Source organism: Thermobia domestica, chromosome 14 (assembly GCF_964235325.1).
Source record: "Thermobia domestica chromosome 14, izTheDome1.hap1.1, whole genome shotgun sequence".
In the NCBI taxonomy this organism is placed as follows: Eukaryota; Metazoa; Arthropoda; class Insecta; order Zygentoma; family Lepismatidae; genus Thermobia; species Thermobia domestica.
In genome coordinates this window covers 121,700,607-121,721,720 of record NC_137467.1, presented here as the reverse complement: position 1 = coordinate 121,721,720, position 21,114 = coordinate 121,700,607, and the positions used below count along the sequence as shown (strand labels likewise).

The window sequence follows — 21,114 nt, the reverse complement described above, 5'->3', positions numbered from 1 at the left end:
TGATAGAGAATTCGCTCAGTATTTCTTATAATGTTATTGTGTGTATAACCGGCAAAGACATGTATGTGGCAAATTTCATGTCAAAAAAGCAGTAAATAAGAACAATAAAACGAAAATAAAACTTTCTTGTCCATTTAGCAACATTTTGTTTTACTCATTCTAATTTTCGTATTCATAATTCTTTTCCTATGAAATTTACCACAAATATACATCTTCCGATTATGCACATATAATATCAGTATTAAAAGTACTCTGCAAAATCATCATCAAATTATATTTTTACAAGGAGACAGTTATAGATATGCGACAATCATTTTGGACATAAGTGTTCATGCGGAGTCAATGTAATAGACGTTTGCTTTCTACTTCCTTTACTTAGTAAACAAAGTGCTGGAACGTCGCGGTGTTTATGTCGATTAATTATTTCTTGATGGTCGTTAACTCCAAGACACATCCATTTTATATACACTGTTTTTGAATCTGTCACGGAAAATTCGATGAGGAAAAGTGCTGCGATGTAACCTTCCCAAAGCCAGTTTCCCTTTGGGGGCCATAATGCACACAAACTACACACACGTGAACGTGGCGCCATACTAGGCCTTTGACTTTCCCCTGCTGTTTGAATGATTCGGATCGGTCGATTCTGTGAGTAAGGTGAAGGTTTAAAATCGGACACACACAGACGGATCAACCTTCTGTATTTTGAGATTAGTAGCTTGAGGTGAAATTTGATTCATACATTCAAACTTTTATATATAGATCTGTTTTTACTGTGCCTAGTCATAAGTTCCGTCACAACATTAGATAGGTATAGCAAAAAAAAAAAAAAAAAAAACGAATATGGAACTCTCCACTCTATTGCCTAGGATATTATGAATACACTACTCTAATTATTACTCGAAGTAAGTTCCTCTGATACACATACCTTCAAACGATGTGGACAGTCATCAATCGCAGTACATATGACACTTAAGTCAAATTGTTCACAGCACGTTTTATTCTGTCCAAATTTTAGTGCCTTGAAGATCATACTTCACTCTCCAAAACATCCCACAGTTAGTAATCCAGCAGATGCAAATCGCGAATTAAGGTTGATCAGTCTTTGTGCTCAAAGAACTCAGGAGATTAGGTATATTGCAGATCGATCATTCGTGCATAAGGAATGACGAGTCACATGCAGTTTTTTGCAAAGCACAAGACACATCATTCGCCGTTCAGGTGAAAAGTAGCCTCATTACCAAAAAGCATTATCGATGACTAAAATCATGGACTCAATGCGTTATGCATATCACAGCAATACTCTTCATGCAAACCTTTGTCTCGTCTGTTAAGGCTCATGGCTTGGAGCAGCTGAATTTGGCTTGGTTTGATATATAGAAGTTTTTCCAGCATCCTCCATACTGTGGGTTATGAAATACTAAGCTTAAGACAGGTACGAGATTTAAAAAAGGAAAAAAAAAAAAACGTAGGAGGAATGTTACCCGGATCTCTTCCTCCGACATTGATGGTCTCCTACTGCTTTTGTCGCTAGAGACACGAAGTCTTCAGATTCCGTTACCAAGTCTTGGATCGATTGCCTGCTACGTGGAACCTTTTTAAAATCTGTGCTGAATTTTCTTTCGCACTGTGATGGTGTACAGACGTTTGCAAGACTTCATAACTGCTCCATGCTCTCCGTCGATGTAGCAGCCACTTTTGGAAAGATAATCGCTGGCAAATTCCCCTCTTGCAAGGGCGCGCTGAAAAGTTACCTTTAAAAGCTATCTTTCGTACGTAACATATTAGCAAATCTCACTAGCAATACAAATTGAAATCATTTCAAATTTAATTTCTTTTGAATATCCCAGTTTAATAGAATAGCATCTTACATATTTTAAAGATATCAGGCTTTTCGTTTAACTTTCAGATACCGACTGTTGTTTTCCAGTAACGTAACGTCAAGTTTCAACATGGGTAGGCTGAGATTAGACCCGTAGCTAGTGGGTGGCTAGGAGGGGCCCAGTCTCATTGCGATGACTGTCAGGCGCATGAAACCTTTCGGTTGTTTTTTTGTATGTATATGTGAGTGTAAAGTGAATTGAAGTTACTATCCATTTCTCTGCGCTTCCGGTTAACAATACTCTTGTATAGTACCATTTAAATTGGAAATGTCGTATTTGTTTTTCATCTTTTTCTACAAGCAAGAGAGATGAAGTGGGTCGTTTATTGTTTGTTTCAACTTTTTCCTCTGTTGTGAGAAGGGTGAAATATTCGTTCTCAATGTGGTCGTCCACTAAGTTTCGCGATAATGCTTTTTGTCACCTCACTAACATACACATATATCACACAAAACTGACAAACTACACTGTATTACTACTTCAAAGAAACAAGTAAAAACTGATATAGATCTATATTTAATTATAAATTCCGCAAATCATACACACAAACTTAACTACTTCACCCATAACAACACACATCAGCGTACTAATACAAAACAGTAGTGCAGAAACGCATAATCAATGGTGCTATTACATGCTTTTGCCGAAATAACTGTTTTAGATCGAAATAAATAAATATATATATATATATATAAGCGCCTCATCTTGGACCTCATTCCGTATCGGTCCTCAGCAACCCAAACTTGCTGATCGCAACACAAGAAAGGCAAGCAATTATAACTGCTATGCCGATTACGGCGAACAAATTAAAATTTTGCTTTGCGATATCGCAAACCAGTACTAAATAGGGAACTATTCATAATAACTTTGTTTTTACGTCGGACGTTTTACTGATTGCGAGCTGCTAAACTTTTCATAGTCTTTCTATTTTCTAATTCTTGCCAATACCGCGTCTCGCTTTTGTCTTCCCAAACACCCGAAAGACTAGCCTTAGCTAGCTTCGTCAGCATTCGTCCACTTTCGTTGCATCGTGTTAGAATTGAGTATTGCTTAGTTTTCGTCTGCTGAGAGCGATGGGTGAGTAGCTGTCTCCGCCCACTATACGTGATTCCATGAGAAGGCTCAAAGCTAAGGGACAATAGCCTCCAATGCGACGTTTCAGGGGCTCTACTTCAAAATATATTAGTACTCGCTTGGTATTTAAACACTGCATTTTAGAGTAAATGAATTTGAGTAAGATTCATTGAGTCAATGTCTAAAAACATTATTTGAGACTGATATAGTCATAATGGACCTTATGTCCCTGTTGTTTTTGGTACAATATTGAGCAACGGTACAGTAAATGAAATATTCTTAATATGAAAAACTTTCATTAATAAATTGTACATTTTGACTTTTTTGCAGGACCTCACCACGGACTGTCATCTAATCCGCTGTCATCAGTAATTAGAAATGCTTTACCCCCTGTAAATCCTTTAGGTAAATAGCGGTAAGACATTTCATGTATTCTCACTTACGCATGTTTGCATGTGTCTGTTTGATTTATATATAGCATGTATAAATTTTATGAATGATATTTGTAAAAAAGACCTTTATCATTTGATCTGAAATTCTGTGAATTTTTAAAATTTTGTAATTGTCTTTTGCCGTTTTGTAATTTAGGAAATATACAATATGTATGAAGTCTTAATTTTCTGTCTCCTATTAAATAGAATGGTATTTATTAAACCCAGTATTTTCTTCTATGAAGAACAATTTCATGCTATATAGATCATTATGTAAGTTTCCTTTATTTATTTAAATCTTTGTGAAGTTGCACAGTAGTTTTGCCTAATCTTGAAATAAAAATATGTTTATCTGAATTTGTATTTCTTTTTAGTTACAAACTATCATCTTTATGTGCTCTTAGTATTTTCAGTAATCACATTGTGCATTTTAAATTTTTATGAACATTAGCGAAAGTTTCCAAATAAGATTTTGTCAGTTGTCAGATCGGTTTCCGTAGTTGAACTTGATAGGAGTTATACCCAAAGTGAACGTTGACTGAACGGAAAATCATAGAAGTTAAATATTAATGTCCCCATACAAGGTTAGACCGGCAGTTAAAAAGTATGCTCTTAATAAATAGGCTGGCCTGCTGGACAGTTTCTGACAGTGGGCGTTAGAATTACTAAGAAGGAAAAATAAATCTTGTACAAAACAGTTCTGTGAACAGGTATTTGCAATAACTAATTCATCATATGCCCAGGCGATGTCGAATTGTTTTGATGAAATACTACGTGTTGCAATAATAGTGGACATTTGCTCCGTGCAAGTAGTAGGTGCGTCATAGATAGGAGTAAGTGCCTCACCGGTAGGAAAGAAATAGATACAATCTGCTGCTTAATAGTGTATTTGTTTTTACAGTGAAACCTCTCTAAAGCGGACAGCCGTGGGGAATCAAAAAATGTCCGCTATAGAGAGGTGTCCGCCTTAGATAGGTTTCAATATTTTATTACGTAAATTAATAAACAAGGTAATATGCAATTAGATTTTTTTTTTTTTTTTTTTTTTTTTGCATGAATCACGTATTTATGAATATTATCAAAATCTTACTGTACCTGCATTATCTTGCGCCATCCAATTCGAGACACAACATGGAAATAAGATGTTATAGTTCTCTGCGCTTTACAATTATCGCTACTTACTACGTTTTCGGTGTGTTGCTTTAATCTGTGAGTTAATTGCAGTTCAGCAATGACTTTTTTTTTTTTTTTTTTTAAAAAAAAAAGACAATATCTGTACCCGTGGTCAAAAATACCAAACTTGTCTTCTGTTTCGTTAGAAATTCCAGCGGGACAGTAGAATGATGTGTCATTCCAAACAGTGGGCAACTGTCAATCACTTTTGTTTCTGAAGCAGGTTTGGTGGGACTGGAATGCAAGCAAAAGATATAAAGGTGTTGTGAAACGGAGAACCTTCTTCTAGGTTGCTGAACAGACAGTTGAGGATGCAAAATGTTGTCACACCCACACTTTCTTCCTTGGTGACATACGTATGGTTTACTAAAAGGGTATTTTTACTGCACTTTCCAACTTGTTTCTAGAGAAAGTGTCTGTAATACGGAGGTAAATAATACCTATAAAAGACAAGAAAGATTGTCCGTGTCCGTATTAGAGAGTGTCCGCTTTAGAGAGGTTTGCCAATATGTTCTTTCCTATTAGTGTTTGGGGATTACAAAATACGTCCGTTATGGGAGGTGTCCGCTTTATAGAGGTGTCCGTTAGCAGAGGTTTCACTGTTTCAAAACAACACCGACAACGTTTGGGAGATGATTCCTGACACCAAAACGAGACAAAAAGAAAAGACCAACCTGGTGCAGAAATCCGTCATTTCGGAGTTATAGGCTACCAAAATCATTAAAAAAATGAACTTTAAAGGTCCATAGCTCCAATACTATGGGACCTACTGTAGTCGGGTCAAGACTACTTAGGAACTAATATGTGCACTATACAAAAATACATGTTACAGAATTCTGCGATACTCACGCAACAATTTTTATAGAGTGACTTTGGTTACGGGCATATAATTTGAAGTACTCACCAACTACATCTATAAAAATCATTACGGAAGTATCACAGGATTCTGAAACATGGGTACTTGGATGGAGCACATACTAATTCCTAAGTGAAGTCTTGATCCAACTACGGTAGGTCTCATTGTATTGCAGCTATGGACCTTTAAAGTTTTTTGTTATGTTTTCAGCAGCCTGTAACTCCAAAATGACGGGTTTCTGCGCCCAGGTTGGTCTATACTTTTTCTCATATCCTGGTGTCAGGAATCACCTCCCAAACGTTGTCGGTATTGTTTCGAAACACCCTGTATATATATATATATATATATATATATATATATATATATATATATATATATAATCGGTTAAATTCTATAGCTGCATGTGATTGCTCTCGCAGCTGTTCTTGATAAGACAGTGTGCCAAGAGACATTGCTGTGTTCAAAGAGAAAGAGAGAAAGTTGTTCTGGCGGTAGCTCTCTGATCGTGCATTTGTTTGTGTAGTAGTCTGCAGTTACCTTGTGGACAAAATGTTGGAACAACGAGCCAATGTGAAATTTTGTTTTAAACTGACCAGATCGACCACAGAGACAGTGAAGATGTTGCTTCAAACTTACAGCGATGAACTGGTGAGTCGTGCCAAATGCCTACGTAGAGAAAAAGCCAAACGACTGCTCTACAAGTGGTCTTACTGGATGAGTAGAGGACTCTTCGAGTGCTACGAACACCTTAGGTTTTAGAGATTGGAAATTATAATTTAGTATTGCATAGTATTAAACTATTCGGGCTCTTCTTGTAATATTTCATATGTGCCTAATAAAAGGTGCATCTGCAATCTTGTAACTTTTTTAAACTCTTGAAAAGGAAAGAAAGTAGAGTAACTAAGTACTTTTCCCATTGTGATAAGTAAATTACGATTGTATTATATTTAATATTGCATTCCGGAAGAAGTTTTTAGTTTCCTTATAAGCATAAAAGCATCGTTAGTACACGCTAAAGTAAGCGTTATGACGTCTCGTTACTCTAATAACATTTGTGACTAAATTACAACATTAATCGTCAGATATAGTCAAATGGTAAGTCTTACAAAATTAAAGAAAAACATCAAATCTAATTTAGGTAATGCTCCCCAGAATGCTGTTGTAGTTAAAATGCAGCAAAAACTACATGCTAGTTGAAATTAAGTAATGAATTCCAGCTATAAAACTCCTAACGAGGTGAATGACATTTTGTAATTCAGTTTTATTGAGGGATGGTATCTAATGTTTATTGACGCTTCAAAGCATCCTTTCTCCTCTTAATTTTCATGCAAAAGAATAAAATATTTGAATAGTTTATACTAGCACTAGTTCATTTTCCTCATTAATAGTCACTGCAATTTTCAATATTATTAGTCAGTGTTACATACGGTAAGAAGCGATATACACTTCGGAGAAAAGAATTTGTCAATACACATTTTGCACTTTTAACAAAATTTAATATTGGTTAAATAAACGGTGGCCCAAAAGTAGGTATACAACCCTGCATTGATCGAGTACTAAGTTCTAGTGTATGGGTTTATTTGCTTCGGCTCTTCCGAGCTTAAGATGTAAGCAAAATCATATTAAGAACAGATAATAAAGAAACTAGGTCTACTTGTTTGATAACAATAAGAAATGATGTAAAATACAGTACGGGACTGTATACCTACAGAAGGCTGTTTCATCCTTATGGTAGCAATTTGCAGTCGCCACCAGAGGCGCTAGTTTCGCGTCAGCAACGTGACGCACTCAGTACGGAGTAACCAGACACTTGTGTACAAGCTGTGCAGAGGAGAGACGTGTGTGAGCAGAATGCCGCCGAAAATCGACCCTTTTTGGGAGGGCTACATCATAGCACTTTCTGATATAGGCTACAGCTATAGCCGAATAAGAACACAGTGCAAGAAGATAGGTTTCACAGTGTCTGATAAGGGAATTAATGCAGCCATCCATCGCAATGCAAACCCAGAGCAAACCATTGCCATGCGTCGTCAAAAGGGGCAAAAGAAGCAATCGGCTCCATAATGCAGTCAAGACGCCATTGCCAAGGTCCGCCGGTTTGTGACCCAGGAGAATCCACCCACCCAACGTGACAGCGAGGCGTGTTGGACGGTCAACTGCAACTGTACACCGAATCATACGCGACAATTTGGGACTCAGAAGTGCACCAAGCGGCGGGTCCATGTCCACATCACAGAACGGCGGATGGCATGTAAAAGGCTGTATGAAGGTTACCTGGCAGGTGACAAATTGCGTTATGTGATCACCTTAGATGAAGCATGGGTCTGTTTGACAGGATCCCAGCAGATGCGTGCAATTTACTACCGCCGCAGTGATGGCACCGATCGTGCAAAGTGGGTTCTCTCCTGCAAGGAAAATTTTCCAAAGGGATTTATAGTAGTGACGGGTTTCTGTGCAAAAGGAAAGCTCCCGATACACCGGGTGTCATCAAATGTCAAGGTGAATGTAGCGTATTGTATCGAGCATGTACTGGAACCCATCTATCGCCAACATGCCCCGGCTTTGCATGGCAATGACACTGACAGTGTGTTCATCCACCAGGACAAGGCCAGCAGCCATAGTGCCAAACGAACGGTGGCCTACATGACACATATGGAACAGGAGACAGGTGTAAAGGCTATTCCATTTCGAGACTTCCCCGTCAAGTCACCAGATGCATCCCCTATGGACTTCTGTGCTTTCGGCCTCCTCAAACGGAACATCAATAAGCGTCGTCCGACCACACTTGGAGGCCTTTGGAAAGTGAGCAAGGAGGAGTGGGTGAAATTGGATCAGGCAGTACTCAATAGAGGAAACTACGATGTCGTGCAATCGTTCACCAACGGGGCTCTCACATCGAACATGATCGCTGGTGGAAACGGGGTTTTACGCCCTAGGGCACGGGTCTGTACTTCACTATCATAAGGCTGAAACAGCCTTCTGTACTTTTAGGCCACCCGGTACATATGTATGCGCTACTAAATGCATGCACTCATACAATACATCTAAGATCATCATAAGAAAATTTAAGAATATTGTTCATAAACCAAAATCAGGACTGTATTCTCGTGTAATATTCTTATATGTTTCTGATCTCTTTGAAAGTTTCTTCCATTCAAGGTTTCAGGTTATTTTAAAATTCCTTAGTCCCTGTGAAAATATTTTCAAAGAGAAATCACTATTACTTATGACAAACAACGATAAATTTCAATGAGAAAAGCGAAAAGGCAAAAACCGCAAAAACTATATAGAAGAATTTTCTTTTTCCACATGTAACAAATAGCGCTTTCAGAAGAAACTTCTTCTTTCTTCAGCGTGTTCAAGACTCAAAAAGGATTTTAAAACATTAAATTATTGGTAAATACTACTAACAGGATGCCCACTCAACCGTGAAAACTGTGAATTCCGTTATGAAGTCTTAAAAATCTAGAAAATGTTAAAGCCAATAAAAAAAAACTTACCAAAAGGAAATAGAAGTCGAAAAAAAAAAATTTAAGTGTTTAGTGTTTTCCCGTTTCTTGTATCTACAGTTGACATCGGAAGGTTCTTCGAGGGCAAGTTTAGTTACTCCATTGCGACGTACTGACCGCAGGACGGTTTTTATTATCGTTGTGCGCTCAGTAAAGGTAATTTTTAAAGACTTTCCGACCGTATAATTGAAAAAATCCCAAATAACGTGAAATAGCCGTGAATTCGGTTTAGTTTGGGTGGGAATCTCGAAAAGGTTTCGTTGTAAAATTTTATTCTAAATTCTGAGAAGTCGAGGGAAAAGATCAACTTCAGTTTCACAGAATTGATCTCTCGTGGATGCGAGATAGTGTGGTGGGGAGCGTTGGATTTATTCGATTAATATTATTCAATCGATATTTTCTCGCGCGTTATTTTGCTTTCATACGGGATCGTTTATTTAAAATTTTACACGTAAGTACAATAATACCCCAAGTTTTAGTGGTAAAATTGTAGTAACTCACAAATGCTCAGTGTGAGTCCCCTTTGTTACCCTGCAAACATTTTGAGATGGTTTGTACTGTCTTGCACCACTTCCCCTTCTTTTAGAGGAGTGTCCGTTGGAAGGTCAAGGAAAGCGCTTAAGAAAGTTCTCCAAACGAAATAAAACTTCTCGGAAGAAGAACAACTGAAATTAGGACCGTGTCAGACGGCAAGCACGGGACAGCAGTGAAGGTGGCTCTCAGTGATAAGGAATGTTTGTGAGTAACCAGAGAATACAGTGAGTTACGGTAACTTGAGCTAGATTAAATAGCATTCAAAATAGAAAAAAAAATGTTCGCTTTAACACAGTAAGTCATATTTCCTTTCATCAGGCATAGCAAACATGTACAATATTTAAATAATAAATAATATTAGCACAGATTAAATGAGATAGAAATTGATGAATCCACCCGGAAACAATAGATTAATGACGGCATTCCAGGTTAAGATAGTATAATTCCAAGAAAATGACTAATCATTTCTTGTCGATGGTATTGTATATCCTGAACGAATCTTGTGTATGTGCAGTTTATACATTATACATGCAGTTATTTAAATTCCTAGGGTTGATTACCCGCGTCACTGGGTTGAAATAAAAACTTTAAATGCAGAACTCCTTGTGTCATGTGCTTGGTAAAAATTAAATATTCCTATTGTGGGCTGAACTTGGATTTAAACGACATCGAAAGTGTCATTGTTCATCTTAGTAACTCCCCGAAAACGATGGATTCGACACTAATATCGGTCAATTTCGGTCATATTTAAATATCTCTCCTCCCCTCCTCTAAGTTGCACCGTCAAAATGAAATGATAAAAACAGTTCCAGGCCCGAATCTCATCTATGTTGAAAATTTGATCGAGATCGGTCGGATGATTCAAGGTGTGCGAAGTCACAAAGATAGTCATTTTTATTATAGATTAATCAGTTAATGCATAATCGATTCATTACATCATTAACTTCACCTCGTAGCATTACTCAAATAACCATAAGTATATCGTTAACACAAATATTAGTGGAACAAAATGATAAACACCATCTTATGCATTATGCATTTCATCTGAAATTATTACGATTACTTCCATGTTGATTAATTCGTCAAATATTGCGTAAGATCATACATATCAGTTAACCTTTCCATAACTTCAAAGCACCTCTGGTACCATAAGTATTTCGTTAACACAAATATTAGTGGAACAAAATGATAAACACCATCTTATGCATTATGCATTTCATCTGAAATTATTACGATTACTTCCATGTTGATTAATTCGTCAAATATTGCGTAAGATCATACATATCAGTTAACCTTTCCATAACTTCAAAGCACCTCTGGTGCATGGGGTCCCGGGTTCAAACCCTGCTCCCGCCAAGTGAACTTTGTGGTGGACAAACACCGTGTGCGTGGGTTTTCTCGGGGTTCTCCCGTTTCCTTCCACTTTCTTCATTCCACCATTTCATTCATTTCTCATAATCACCGTCTCCTTTAGCCTAACCGGCATAACCGTGGGACGTAAAACTCAAAGATTTCATAACTTCAAAGCACCATTGCGTTTATATATAAGGTTAACTGGAGTACACAGCTACTATAGATAACTTTGTTACCATGAGAAGTATGTTTATTGCACTTAATGTTAAAGATCCAGGATTCCGGGAAATTTAATCAATATATATTGTCAAGTCCAAAGAAACTACAGCAAGCTGAAAATAGTTGTTTATGTCACGTTAATTATTGAGTACGTGATACTAAGTAGGGGAACGGTTCCGGTCTTGTTAATGTGGATGACAAGATTCGAACCTATAACTAGCTGTCCTGATGGGTCAATCTAGCTGAATCTCATCAGTTGAATAGGTTGATATTTAGTATAAAACTGATTCCAATTTGTTTCCAAACTATTTCTTCTTGTTAACTAAACCAAATAAATTAATTTCACTGCAGAAACTTTTTTTTTTAATACAGGGGGCCGCGGTGGCTCTGTGGTAGAGTTTTCACCTCTGGTGCTTGGGGTCCCAGGTTCGATCCCAGCCCCCGCCAAGTGAACTTTGTGGTGGACATACACCGTGTGCGTGGATTTTCTCGGGCTTCTCCCGTTTCTTCCCACTTTCTTCATTCCACCATTTCATTCATTACTCATCACAGTCTCCTTTAGCCTAACCGGTATAATCGTGGGACGTAAAATTCAAAAATTTCATTTCATTTTCTTTTTAAATACAGAAGTACAAATGATCCAATAATTAGCAATAATGAAATTAGTTATTACTATAAAATGTTTTGAAACAGATGATGTGTATATGAACAAAAATATTCTTGTGTAAAAAGTGCAAAAATGTTACAATGTTTTTTTGTTAATTCGCTATAGATCCCGGTTTCGATTTCCGGTAGAAGTGCGGTTCACGGAGTTGGTTGATGGTGTTTAAGATCCATTTTCAGCATCGATGACTAAACCTGTTCTGTTAGAAACGGGTTCAAGTTACTGCGTGGGGTTTTATATCCGAGGCATGTACCTCCACCGGAAATCGAAATCGGAATCGAGCTTGCCGATCAGCATACAGGACATAATCGTAGGACATGTAAGTAAACTAAATCAGTACTGTACATTTTGGTTATTGTATCATTTGTAGTAGGATCACCCAGAAAGTAAAGAACGTTTTGGCATGGTTAAATAAAAACAAAAGATGTCAGCATAAAACTATTTACAAAGCCACAGAACCTTACTCTACTTTTTTATGTAATAGCCATAATTGTCAACACTTGTTATAACGTGGAACCAGTTTCTCAATGCCGATGTTATACAGGGTGTCCGAGAAGTCCTTCCCTGATTACAGAAATTGACAACTCAGGCTAGAAATAAGATAGAAATATGAACTGGTGTTGAATTGTTTACAAACTATAAAAGTTTTGGTCACATCAGTACACTTCCACATGAGCACCCTTGGTAGCACGTAGCACATCTAGGCGATATTCAATTTCCATCCACATGACCAGACCTCGGAAGGTCAGCAACCGACCCTGTGTTCTTGAACTTCTCATACCAGGCTTTAATGCTCTTGACATCAGGTGGAGTCCTCCCAAATGTTGTCTGGAACTATCTCTGCACCGTGGTTGGTGATCGTGTCTTATGGTACCACAGGACACACTGTGCCTTCTCCTGGTTGGTTGGCATGGCTTCTTGGGCTTCTTACTTACGTACTACAAACCTAAAACAAAAAAATTGAGACTTGGTAAAACAGAACAAACCTAACACAGACAAAAACTTTTATAGTTTGTAAACAATTCAACACCAGTTTCATATTTCTATCTTATTTCTAGCCTGAGTTATCAATTTCTGTAATCAGGGAAGGACTTCTCGGACACCCTGTACTAATCTGCCGCCAAAGATTTGAGCCAGGCTATCACTGCTTGCTTGAGTTCTTCGTCGTTTGCGAACTGTTTTCTACCCAAAAATTCATGTAATGTCGGTTTTCCTGAATTTCTTTCTTCAACTTTTGTCTGCAGTTCTTCCGTAACAAGTGATGGCCTTCTACTCCGATCATCATCATGCTTCCTTGCCATTTCCTCACTGATGACTCTAGGCTTAACTTTTTGCGTGTTCAGAAAACGAATGATACTCCGTACTTCAGAGTTGACAGGATTTTCGGTTCGTGCCGCCATTTTGAATCGCTGCAAAAACAAGTAGCATGACCGCATAGCGGTGAGACTCGGCTTACACTGAGGTGAAGGAAGCAACTAATTGCCGCGCGCGCGATTTCTGTCGTTCTTTATTTTCTGGACGGTCCTCGTATCTTACAAATAATATGTGAGGAACTGTTAGAAGAAGAAACAACAATAGATATAATCTGTTAGTTAAGTCTAATTTTTCATATAGAGCAGATTATTATTTTCTAGCAAAATAAAAACTTCCAGTTAATACTGACAACGAATGACACTTTTTCCGCCATAAAAATAGTTTTTCTCGATTCTCTCCAGAAACATACGAATGGAGTTAAATCCTTCTCCCAGTACGAGGACGAGATACAAGGTGAAATATACGACGTTCTGATACATATTATGAGGCTAGATGTAGCAGATGGCATTGTTAAAGATAACCACGCTGCTACATCTAGCCTGACAACGTTAGAATGTCGTGTATTTCACCTTGTATATCGTCATCGTACTGGAAGAAGTACCTAACTCCATTAGTATTGGAGTTAGTGACTTCTTCCTGAACGCCGACGATATTGTCATCGTCATTTTGAGGGCTCTAAATTATTTTTTTTTAAGGATTCTAAATTTTTTATTCATCATGTTCTTTGTATATTATATTTCTTGGACGACCGCAAGCTAATTCTATTGTGTCGCAAAGTTCATGCATGCAACACTCCGACGTCAAGTAATTTTGATAATTTCTTTAAGTACACAACTCAAACAATAGTTTACTGTTCAAGGTTCGTGAGAAAAGGTTTCGTTCTCAGAACTTTGCAGGGCACTTCGAGGAGTAAACCCCTGCGGATTGACAAATTCGGAATAGCGTTATTGCTAAGTGAACATTTTTAGCCACTGCGTCTGTTCAATTCAATCCACATCGGGCATGTGGATCCGCCGCCAGTGTACTAGTCTATACGCAGGAACCTGTGGACCAGGACGTAGAACATCATACAATTTGTTCTCTAGAACTAGTTTACCATGGCAATGAAGTGTTGAGAATTAGTCGTAGAATTTCGAGTTCGTCAAATGCTTAGCTATTTGCAAGTTAAAGCCATGTGTATATTGTTGTTAATGTCGTGGAAATGTTCCAAATATTTGTCGCAATTGCGCCCAGAAACAGTACTTGAACTCGACTCATTACGAAGGAGCCTATGAATTCATACCAAGAGACTGAAATTTTCGCCACCAAGAAGAGGATATAACAGCAGTGAGTCGTTGTTTTTCCCTCCTCCCTGTCAAGTTTCATAATGGTTTACTTTCACGAGTGTTTTAATAATTAGTGAAACTTTAAGCTAATAGCTGCACAATGACGTTGCCGTAAGCACAATACAGGGTTTTCATAAAGTATGGACGGATTTAATTCGCTTATAATTTACATAAAAGTGCTCATATTGAAGTCAAATAAAGTGCAAACGGTAGCGGAAGGATTAAATTTTTACCTGTAATCTGCACCAGCTCAGTTCATTCACCCCACACTTCCAACTGGGCGGGGGAGGTATTTCTGCAACATATCCAGGTACGAATCTCCATTCACGGTCTCCTCTTCAAAAAAGAACGGTCCAATCAGATGATCATAGGACACAGCGCACCAAACGTTCACTTTAGGGCTATCTCTCTCATGTGTCTCAAATTCCTTTGGGTTTTCCGTGCCCCAAACGCGACAGTTGTGTCGGTTAACCTTCCCGGAGACATGGAAGGTTGCCTCATCTGAGAACATGATGGCTGAAAGGAGAACGTCGCCATGTTCCAACTGCTTGAGCATGGCGTCACAGAAGTTGAACCGGATGTCCAAATCTTCATCATGCAGATCCTGGACTATCTTGATTTTGTAACCTTTGGCCTTGATCGTCTTCTTGGCTATCTTAAACACGGTTGTCTGTGGAATTCCGAGTTCCATGGACCGTCTAGGAATGGACTTCTGTAGGCTGTTGATGATGCTTTCCCTTGCCCTGCTCACTGTTGCAGGCGATGTTGGCGGCCTCCCACTTCGAGGACGGTCCAGGACGCTTCCTGTCTCCAAGAACTTAGCATGCCACTTTCGGATTGCACTCTCAGTCGGTGCCAGCTTTTTGAACTCTTTGGTGAACTTTCGACCCACCAGAATTGGTGATTTTAGCTCTGCGTACCAGAGAACACATTGCGCTTTCTCTTTCACCGACGCCATCTTTGATACGGTAAAAAAAATAGTCTTCTCAGAGGAGTTTTTCATTTATTTATTTCTTTAAATGACACACACACCAATACAGCTTACAACTTACTTTTAACAGTCAACATTGAAACAACAATGAAAACGACAGTGGATGGAATTTGGTAAGAAACTGACCCTTGCCCTCCCTCCCTCCCTCTCTCAACGTGTTCAGAGTTCCCGCTTATCTAACAGTGTTCCCAACTAAAAATTTAATCCTTCCGCTACCGTTTGCACTTTATTTGATTTCATTATGAGCATTTTTATGAAAATTATAAGCAAATTAAATCCGTCCAGACTTTATGAAAACCCTGTAGTTGTTTTGAAAATACAAGGTCACCAAGAGCTCTTTGACATCCCCTAGTTGCATGTCTATAATCTAAAATTTAAAGGTTTATATTTATCTATGTAAATTGTAAGGAAACTTAAAATGTAAGTTTCAGCATCTTTTGCTAATTTAAGGTTCCAATACAGTATACGCATTATTAAATTACTGAGTTTCACTTGTTGCTATCAATGATCCCATAGTATGTAATTTGTGTAATTCAACACGTAGTAGTGACAACGCACAGTATTCTTTCAAGGTGATTGCATCTAGCCTATCGCGAGTCCACCTTCCGATGGGAGGGATATAATCATGGTTTCAGGACCGGCTACTGTTGCTAGCTGGAATATTTTTTATGTCTGTTTTAGAAAATGAGAGGGAGATCTTTTAGAATTACTGAAGGTTCGTGTGTTACACTGTGTTCGTTCCCGGAAAACACTAAGAGCCACAATAAACGATCTTTATATTTTGGCCATCTTAATGAGCTCTGTTGATTGGTATATGTTTCATGTTTGGACATCTGTTTCCCGTCAAGCGGCAATAATATAGGATTACTTACCTTGCTCGCATTGAATACAAACAACTTATCTGTATTGTAAGCGAACATACCAATTAACTTCAATTACTGTGTATAGTTAGTTGGAACAGAGAAATCCAGAAGCGGGACTGGAAAATGAATTACTGCTTAACCGGAAAATAGAGGAAACTATTATATGCACTTTTGGCCTGAGCGTGCCACAGCTGCTATATATATATCGTTATTTCTATTTTCTGGCTAGTAATTCATTATATACAATACCGGTCAAAAACTTTCGAACATGCCGGATTTGATGTGATTTTGAGTTTAGCGTCCCGTTTAGCAACGAGGCTATATGAAACGTGGACTACAGATTAACATAGAATCCGAACCACATGAGCTCCCGCCAGGAACACCGGATTTGAGTGCGCATCTACTGTGGGCATATTATTTTGGCACGAGAATTTTGCCGCCGTGTCTCCCAGATAATCCTGTCCAAAACATAAAATTTGACGACAGTTCGATCGGGATATCAGAAATCCTGATACATCTTAAAAGTGTACACACAAAAAGACAATTTGTAATAGGTATTACATAGTATAAACAAATCTGCGGAAGGTGAGGCAACATGCTAATTTTGTTTGAAAGATAGGCATACGGTTCAATTTCGAAAGGAAAACAAACTTTATATGTTTTGTATTTATTCATACCTTGCTGATACGTCAGCATTTTTAAAGGCAAAAATCCATATTTTGGAAAATGTTTGCAATAGTTTTATATGCCCCATTGTTGCTGGTTGGAATAGCAACAACAAATAATACATACACGCTCCCCCTGAGTGACAATTGAGCGCAGAATGCCATAGATAGAGAGAGCATCGTAAACACTTCAAAATGTGATACGTAGGGGCGTTTAAGAAATCAATATATCAACAAGTTATAAAGAACTACAAAATAAGTAAAATTTGTTAAATTTCTGTCACTGGATTGATCCGGTATATCTTCGAAACAAGACTAATATGTTGCCTCACCTTCAACAGTTTCGTTTATACTATGCAGTTGTATATATATATAAAATTGTCGTTTTGTTTCCATTTTAAGAATTATGTTTAGACACAGCTGGAGTCTGTCTCAGATCTCGATTCAACTGTAGTCAAATTTTGTGCTTTAGATAGGTGTATCTCTGATAGCAGTACTTTTGATGGTGACAGTTCGTGCCAAACTAATAGATTCACAGTAGATGCTTACAAAAACCCGGGATATTCGAAGACTTTTGATTGGTAGTGTATGTATAATATATGTTGGCGCAAGTAAGTTTACATTAATAGCACATTATTTTTGGTAGCATTTTGATGTATTGTAGATAAGTTTTAGTGTTGTTTTTTCTTTAATTCATTTAGATGTGAGTAATGAAAAAATGCATGTGTTTTCAAAAGTAGCATCTTTAGCCAAGTTACTGGTAATATCTATCTTCATTTATAGCAAGAGAGTTGAAGTAATATGTAAACTTGGTTTGCATGCTTCGTTTCAGTATCACGTTGATGTAGTATGCAGTGGTTCTAGGTTTATAATAAACATATCTGCCGAGTAAGTTATTTCTTTTTTTCTGTTCTATTTTGTTCTTAATGTATTTAACATAATTGTTTTTCTGTTTGTCATTATTTTGTTTATACAAAAGAATATTGTGCATATTTAAACGAAGTTTCAATCAACCATACTTCGTTTTTTTTTTAAATTGATGTCTTTCAAACCATTATTTGTCAGTTAAGTGTTGTATTTTAATTATTTGTTACTATGTTACTTATTAGCAATGGTCGCCTTTCAGACGTATAACAAATATAAACAATAAATCATGTAAACGTCTGTCATCATATTTTTTATGATAATTTCAAACAGATATATAATTGATAAATGAATATATATAATTTTATATTTTTTCACGGAGAGGTGAAGTACAATTTCTAAGAGTAGGAAATGGTAGGCGTGATTTTTGAACATACAATGAATTTGGCCAAACCTGATATATTAAATTCTTTTGTGCGTTTATATGTATGGAGTAGGAAGTTCGCTAAAACATGTTCCTTATCAGGTAAGACTAAGGGTGCAGTTTTAAGAATCTGCAACAAAGTGTGTCTGCTTGTGATTGAATCCGAAACCATGTTTACCGAAGACAATCGTTCGGCTATAAGAACATACAGGTAAAATCTGCAGGCATGATTGCACATTTCACACGAGTCCTGCTATCCTTTGTTCTCACCTTTCGCTGTAAAATTCAATAGATAATTATAATGAGTAACAGTAAATATTTTTAAATTGTAACTAGTACACCATTATTTCCGATCTTAGTTGCAATGAACCATGCTTGTTTCAATGTTTACAATTCCTAGGTCTGCTTAGTTTCACTTTCAAGATTTTTATTGGGCCAGATAGTACTTCATTTGTACTGGTTCGGCTAGCAACTTTTAGCATTTGGGCTGTGCTAGTTTCAGAGATGTGGGCTCTTTATAAAAGTTCGTAAAACGTGAAATTAATGCTTTTTATGGTGGTCTTCAGTACCGTCTTCAATCTAGGTGATATTCTTATTGAACCAGGCAATAGTCGTGATGGGCTACCTAGCCCATCATATAGAGTTGGGCAATTCAAGGAACATAGTTACAGCTTCCTGAAATTTGATGGGCAACATGAAGTTGGCCCTAAAAAAATTCGAGATCTTTATTGGGCCAGATAGTACTCCATTTGGGCCGGGTGGGCCAGCAACTTTCAGCGTTTGGGCTAGTCTAATAACAGAGATACAGCGTCCCAAAATTTCTAGGGCCAGATTCACCTCAGCCCTACAGAACTTTGAGGTAGCTGAGTTTTCTCTTGGGCCAGATAGTACTCTATTTGGGCTTGTTGAGGTAGCAACTTTAGCGTTTGTGTACTATGGTTCCATAGATATGGGATTTAGAAATGGTGAGTGAAGATCGGACTTTTTCCGCCGATGATAGTCATAAAAATAAAAGTGTTCATAAAATTCAGTATATCATATTAATGTGAAGTTCAAGCATTAAACGTTACGTCTATATAAGATGCATATGAAACATATTGTAGCAAATCACATAAAGAACCCCGCAAACAAAGCATGGTTGTTGTTATTCTGCCAGTTGAGACATTTTTTCGAACTTGCAACAACAATTTTAGTATGAGGCGCTTCATGAAAGCTTATCAACAAGCATTCGTGCTGTTTGGTTCATGAAGCGCCTCATACTAAAATTATTGTACGTTCGAAGAAACGTTTAAACTGATAAAACGTCAACCATGCTTTATTCGCGGGGTTCTTTTTTAGACTTGCTACAATTTGTTTCATATGCATGTTACGTAGATAACGTTTATTATTTGAACTTCACATTAATATGATGTACTGACTTTTGTGATACTTGTACTTCTTATGACTGTCAGACAGGAAAAGGTCGATCTTCACCCCTTTTTTGTAAAACGTGAAATTTGTGCTTTTTATGTTTGGGATATTTTCACTGTTGCCTTCAATTTACAGGGTGTCTCAAAAGTCTGTTACCACCCCTATTAAAATCCAAATGGATATACTTTCAGCGAATTTGATGTGGTTGGTGAACTTGAGGGTTAGGGGGACACTTTCTGGCGTAGGTTACGCAGACGACCGCCATCTTGAATTTAACTTTTTTACTATAAACGCTACGTGGGTCATGTGATACATGATCATAGGCTAGAATTTCACCAGAAAATCGAATCTGAAGTCAAAATGCATTTATCTTTATGTGGTAAACAGTTATCCGCAATTGCAGGTGTGACTTTCGTATTACATAATGTGCTCAACATGTTGTCCGTGCTGCGCAATGCACGTGTTCAGACGCTTCTTCCAATTGCTATGGACACGTATTAAGGTTTCTGGGGATATTTGTTCACAGGCAACTATGATACGTTCTCCAGATGGCGAACATCACGAATTTTCACAGCATACACCATAGCCTTCACATGTCCCCACAGGTAGAAGTCAAGGGGAGTTAAGACTGGTGATCGGGCAGGCCATTCCACTGGTCTACGTCCCAGGAAATTGTTCATCCAGGAACTGACGCACCTGGATGCCATAATGGGGAGGTGCACCATCTTGCTTGAAGAACCTGGGGAAGGTACACCTTGTCTCAAAAAGGTTGAGCGCATTCTTTATTGGTGTTTTGAGGCAAAAAATTTTCTAAGTCCAGCTTCGGGTATCTTCGGGAAAAAGTAAGCCAGGTTCGAACCTCCAAGCCAGCCTTTGCAATCGGGAAAAAGTTTGCAGATGTGTTTTTCTTCTTTTAAATATAATAAGACTTGTTACCAAGTGTTTAAAAAAGCAACATTGATTGAAATACTTAATGATACAATATTTCAAAACCTTGTATTAATTCGAAACCACATTCCTCCTCGACCACATTCCCGAAACCACCTCGAAACCACATTCTTGTTTGTCATTTAGCTTTCCATACGTAATTGAACATTTAGATACGTTAAAGAATCTTTCCATATGTAAAAGAATGCTCAAAGTTAAGACATAGAACATAATTATCGCCTGAGTACTAAAATAAAAGTCAAAGTAGAACAAATACAGCGTTTGTACTGGATATGATAGTCATAATTATCTTGAGAAACGTTATACATGTTTCGCTAGAAGCATGTCTCCGTTAATCCTTGTGTTAGCTCACTGGTAAGGTGTCGGATTTCAAATCTTAAGGTTACGAGTTCGGTCCCCATCTTGGTCAGTAATTTTTTTTTATGAAATTGTATTTTCCGCAATGCATGAAAAATTATATAAAATAATTACATTAAAATACCTCAGTTGTATTTATATCACATAATCATTGCAGAACATAGTAATTATTATGTTTAAAATATAACATCTGAGATAGGTAGGTGTTCACAGTAGGTCGGTATTATATATATGAGAATGTTAAATACAAGTTAGGAAAATCG

General features: G+C 37.6%; 1 protein-coding gene across 7 annotated transcripts in view; it reads left to right on the top strand.

Annotated features, from left to right (window-relative positions):
- The window catches only part of LOC145670308 (nucleoporin p58/p45-like), a 102,585-nt gene that overhangs the window by 58,924 nt on the left and 22,547 nt on the right, over window positions 1–21,114 (top strand). For 2 of the 7 annotated variants that reach the window (XM_081738782.1, XM_081738784.1), the window contains exon 9: window positions 3,282–3,356. In XM_081738782.1, the coding sequence (XP_081594908.1) occupies window positions 3,282–3,356 (75 nt within the window). Of the gene's footprint in view, window positions 1–3,281; window positions 3,740–17,324; window positions 17,405–17,680; window positions 17,737–21,114 lie in introns of those variants that run through there. The other 5 variants (XR_014128255.1, XM_081738785.1, XM_081738783.1 and 2 more) reach the window with 5 other exon arrangements.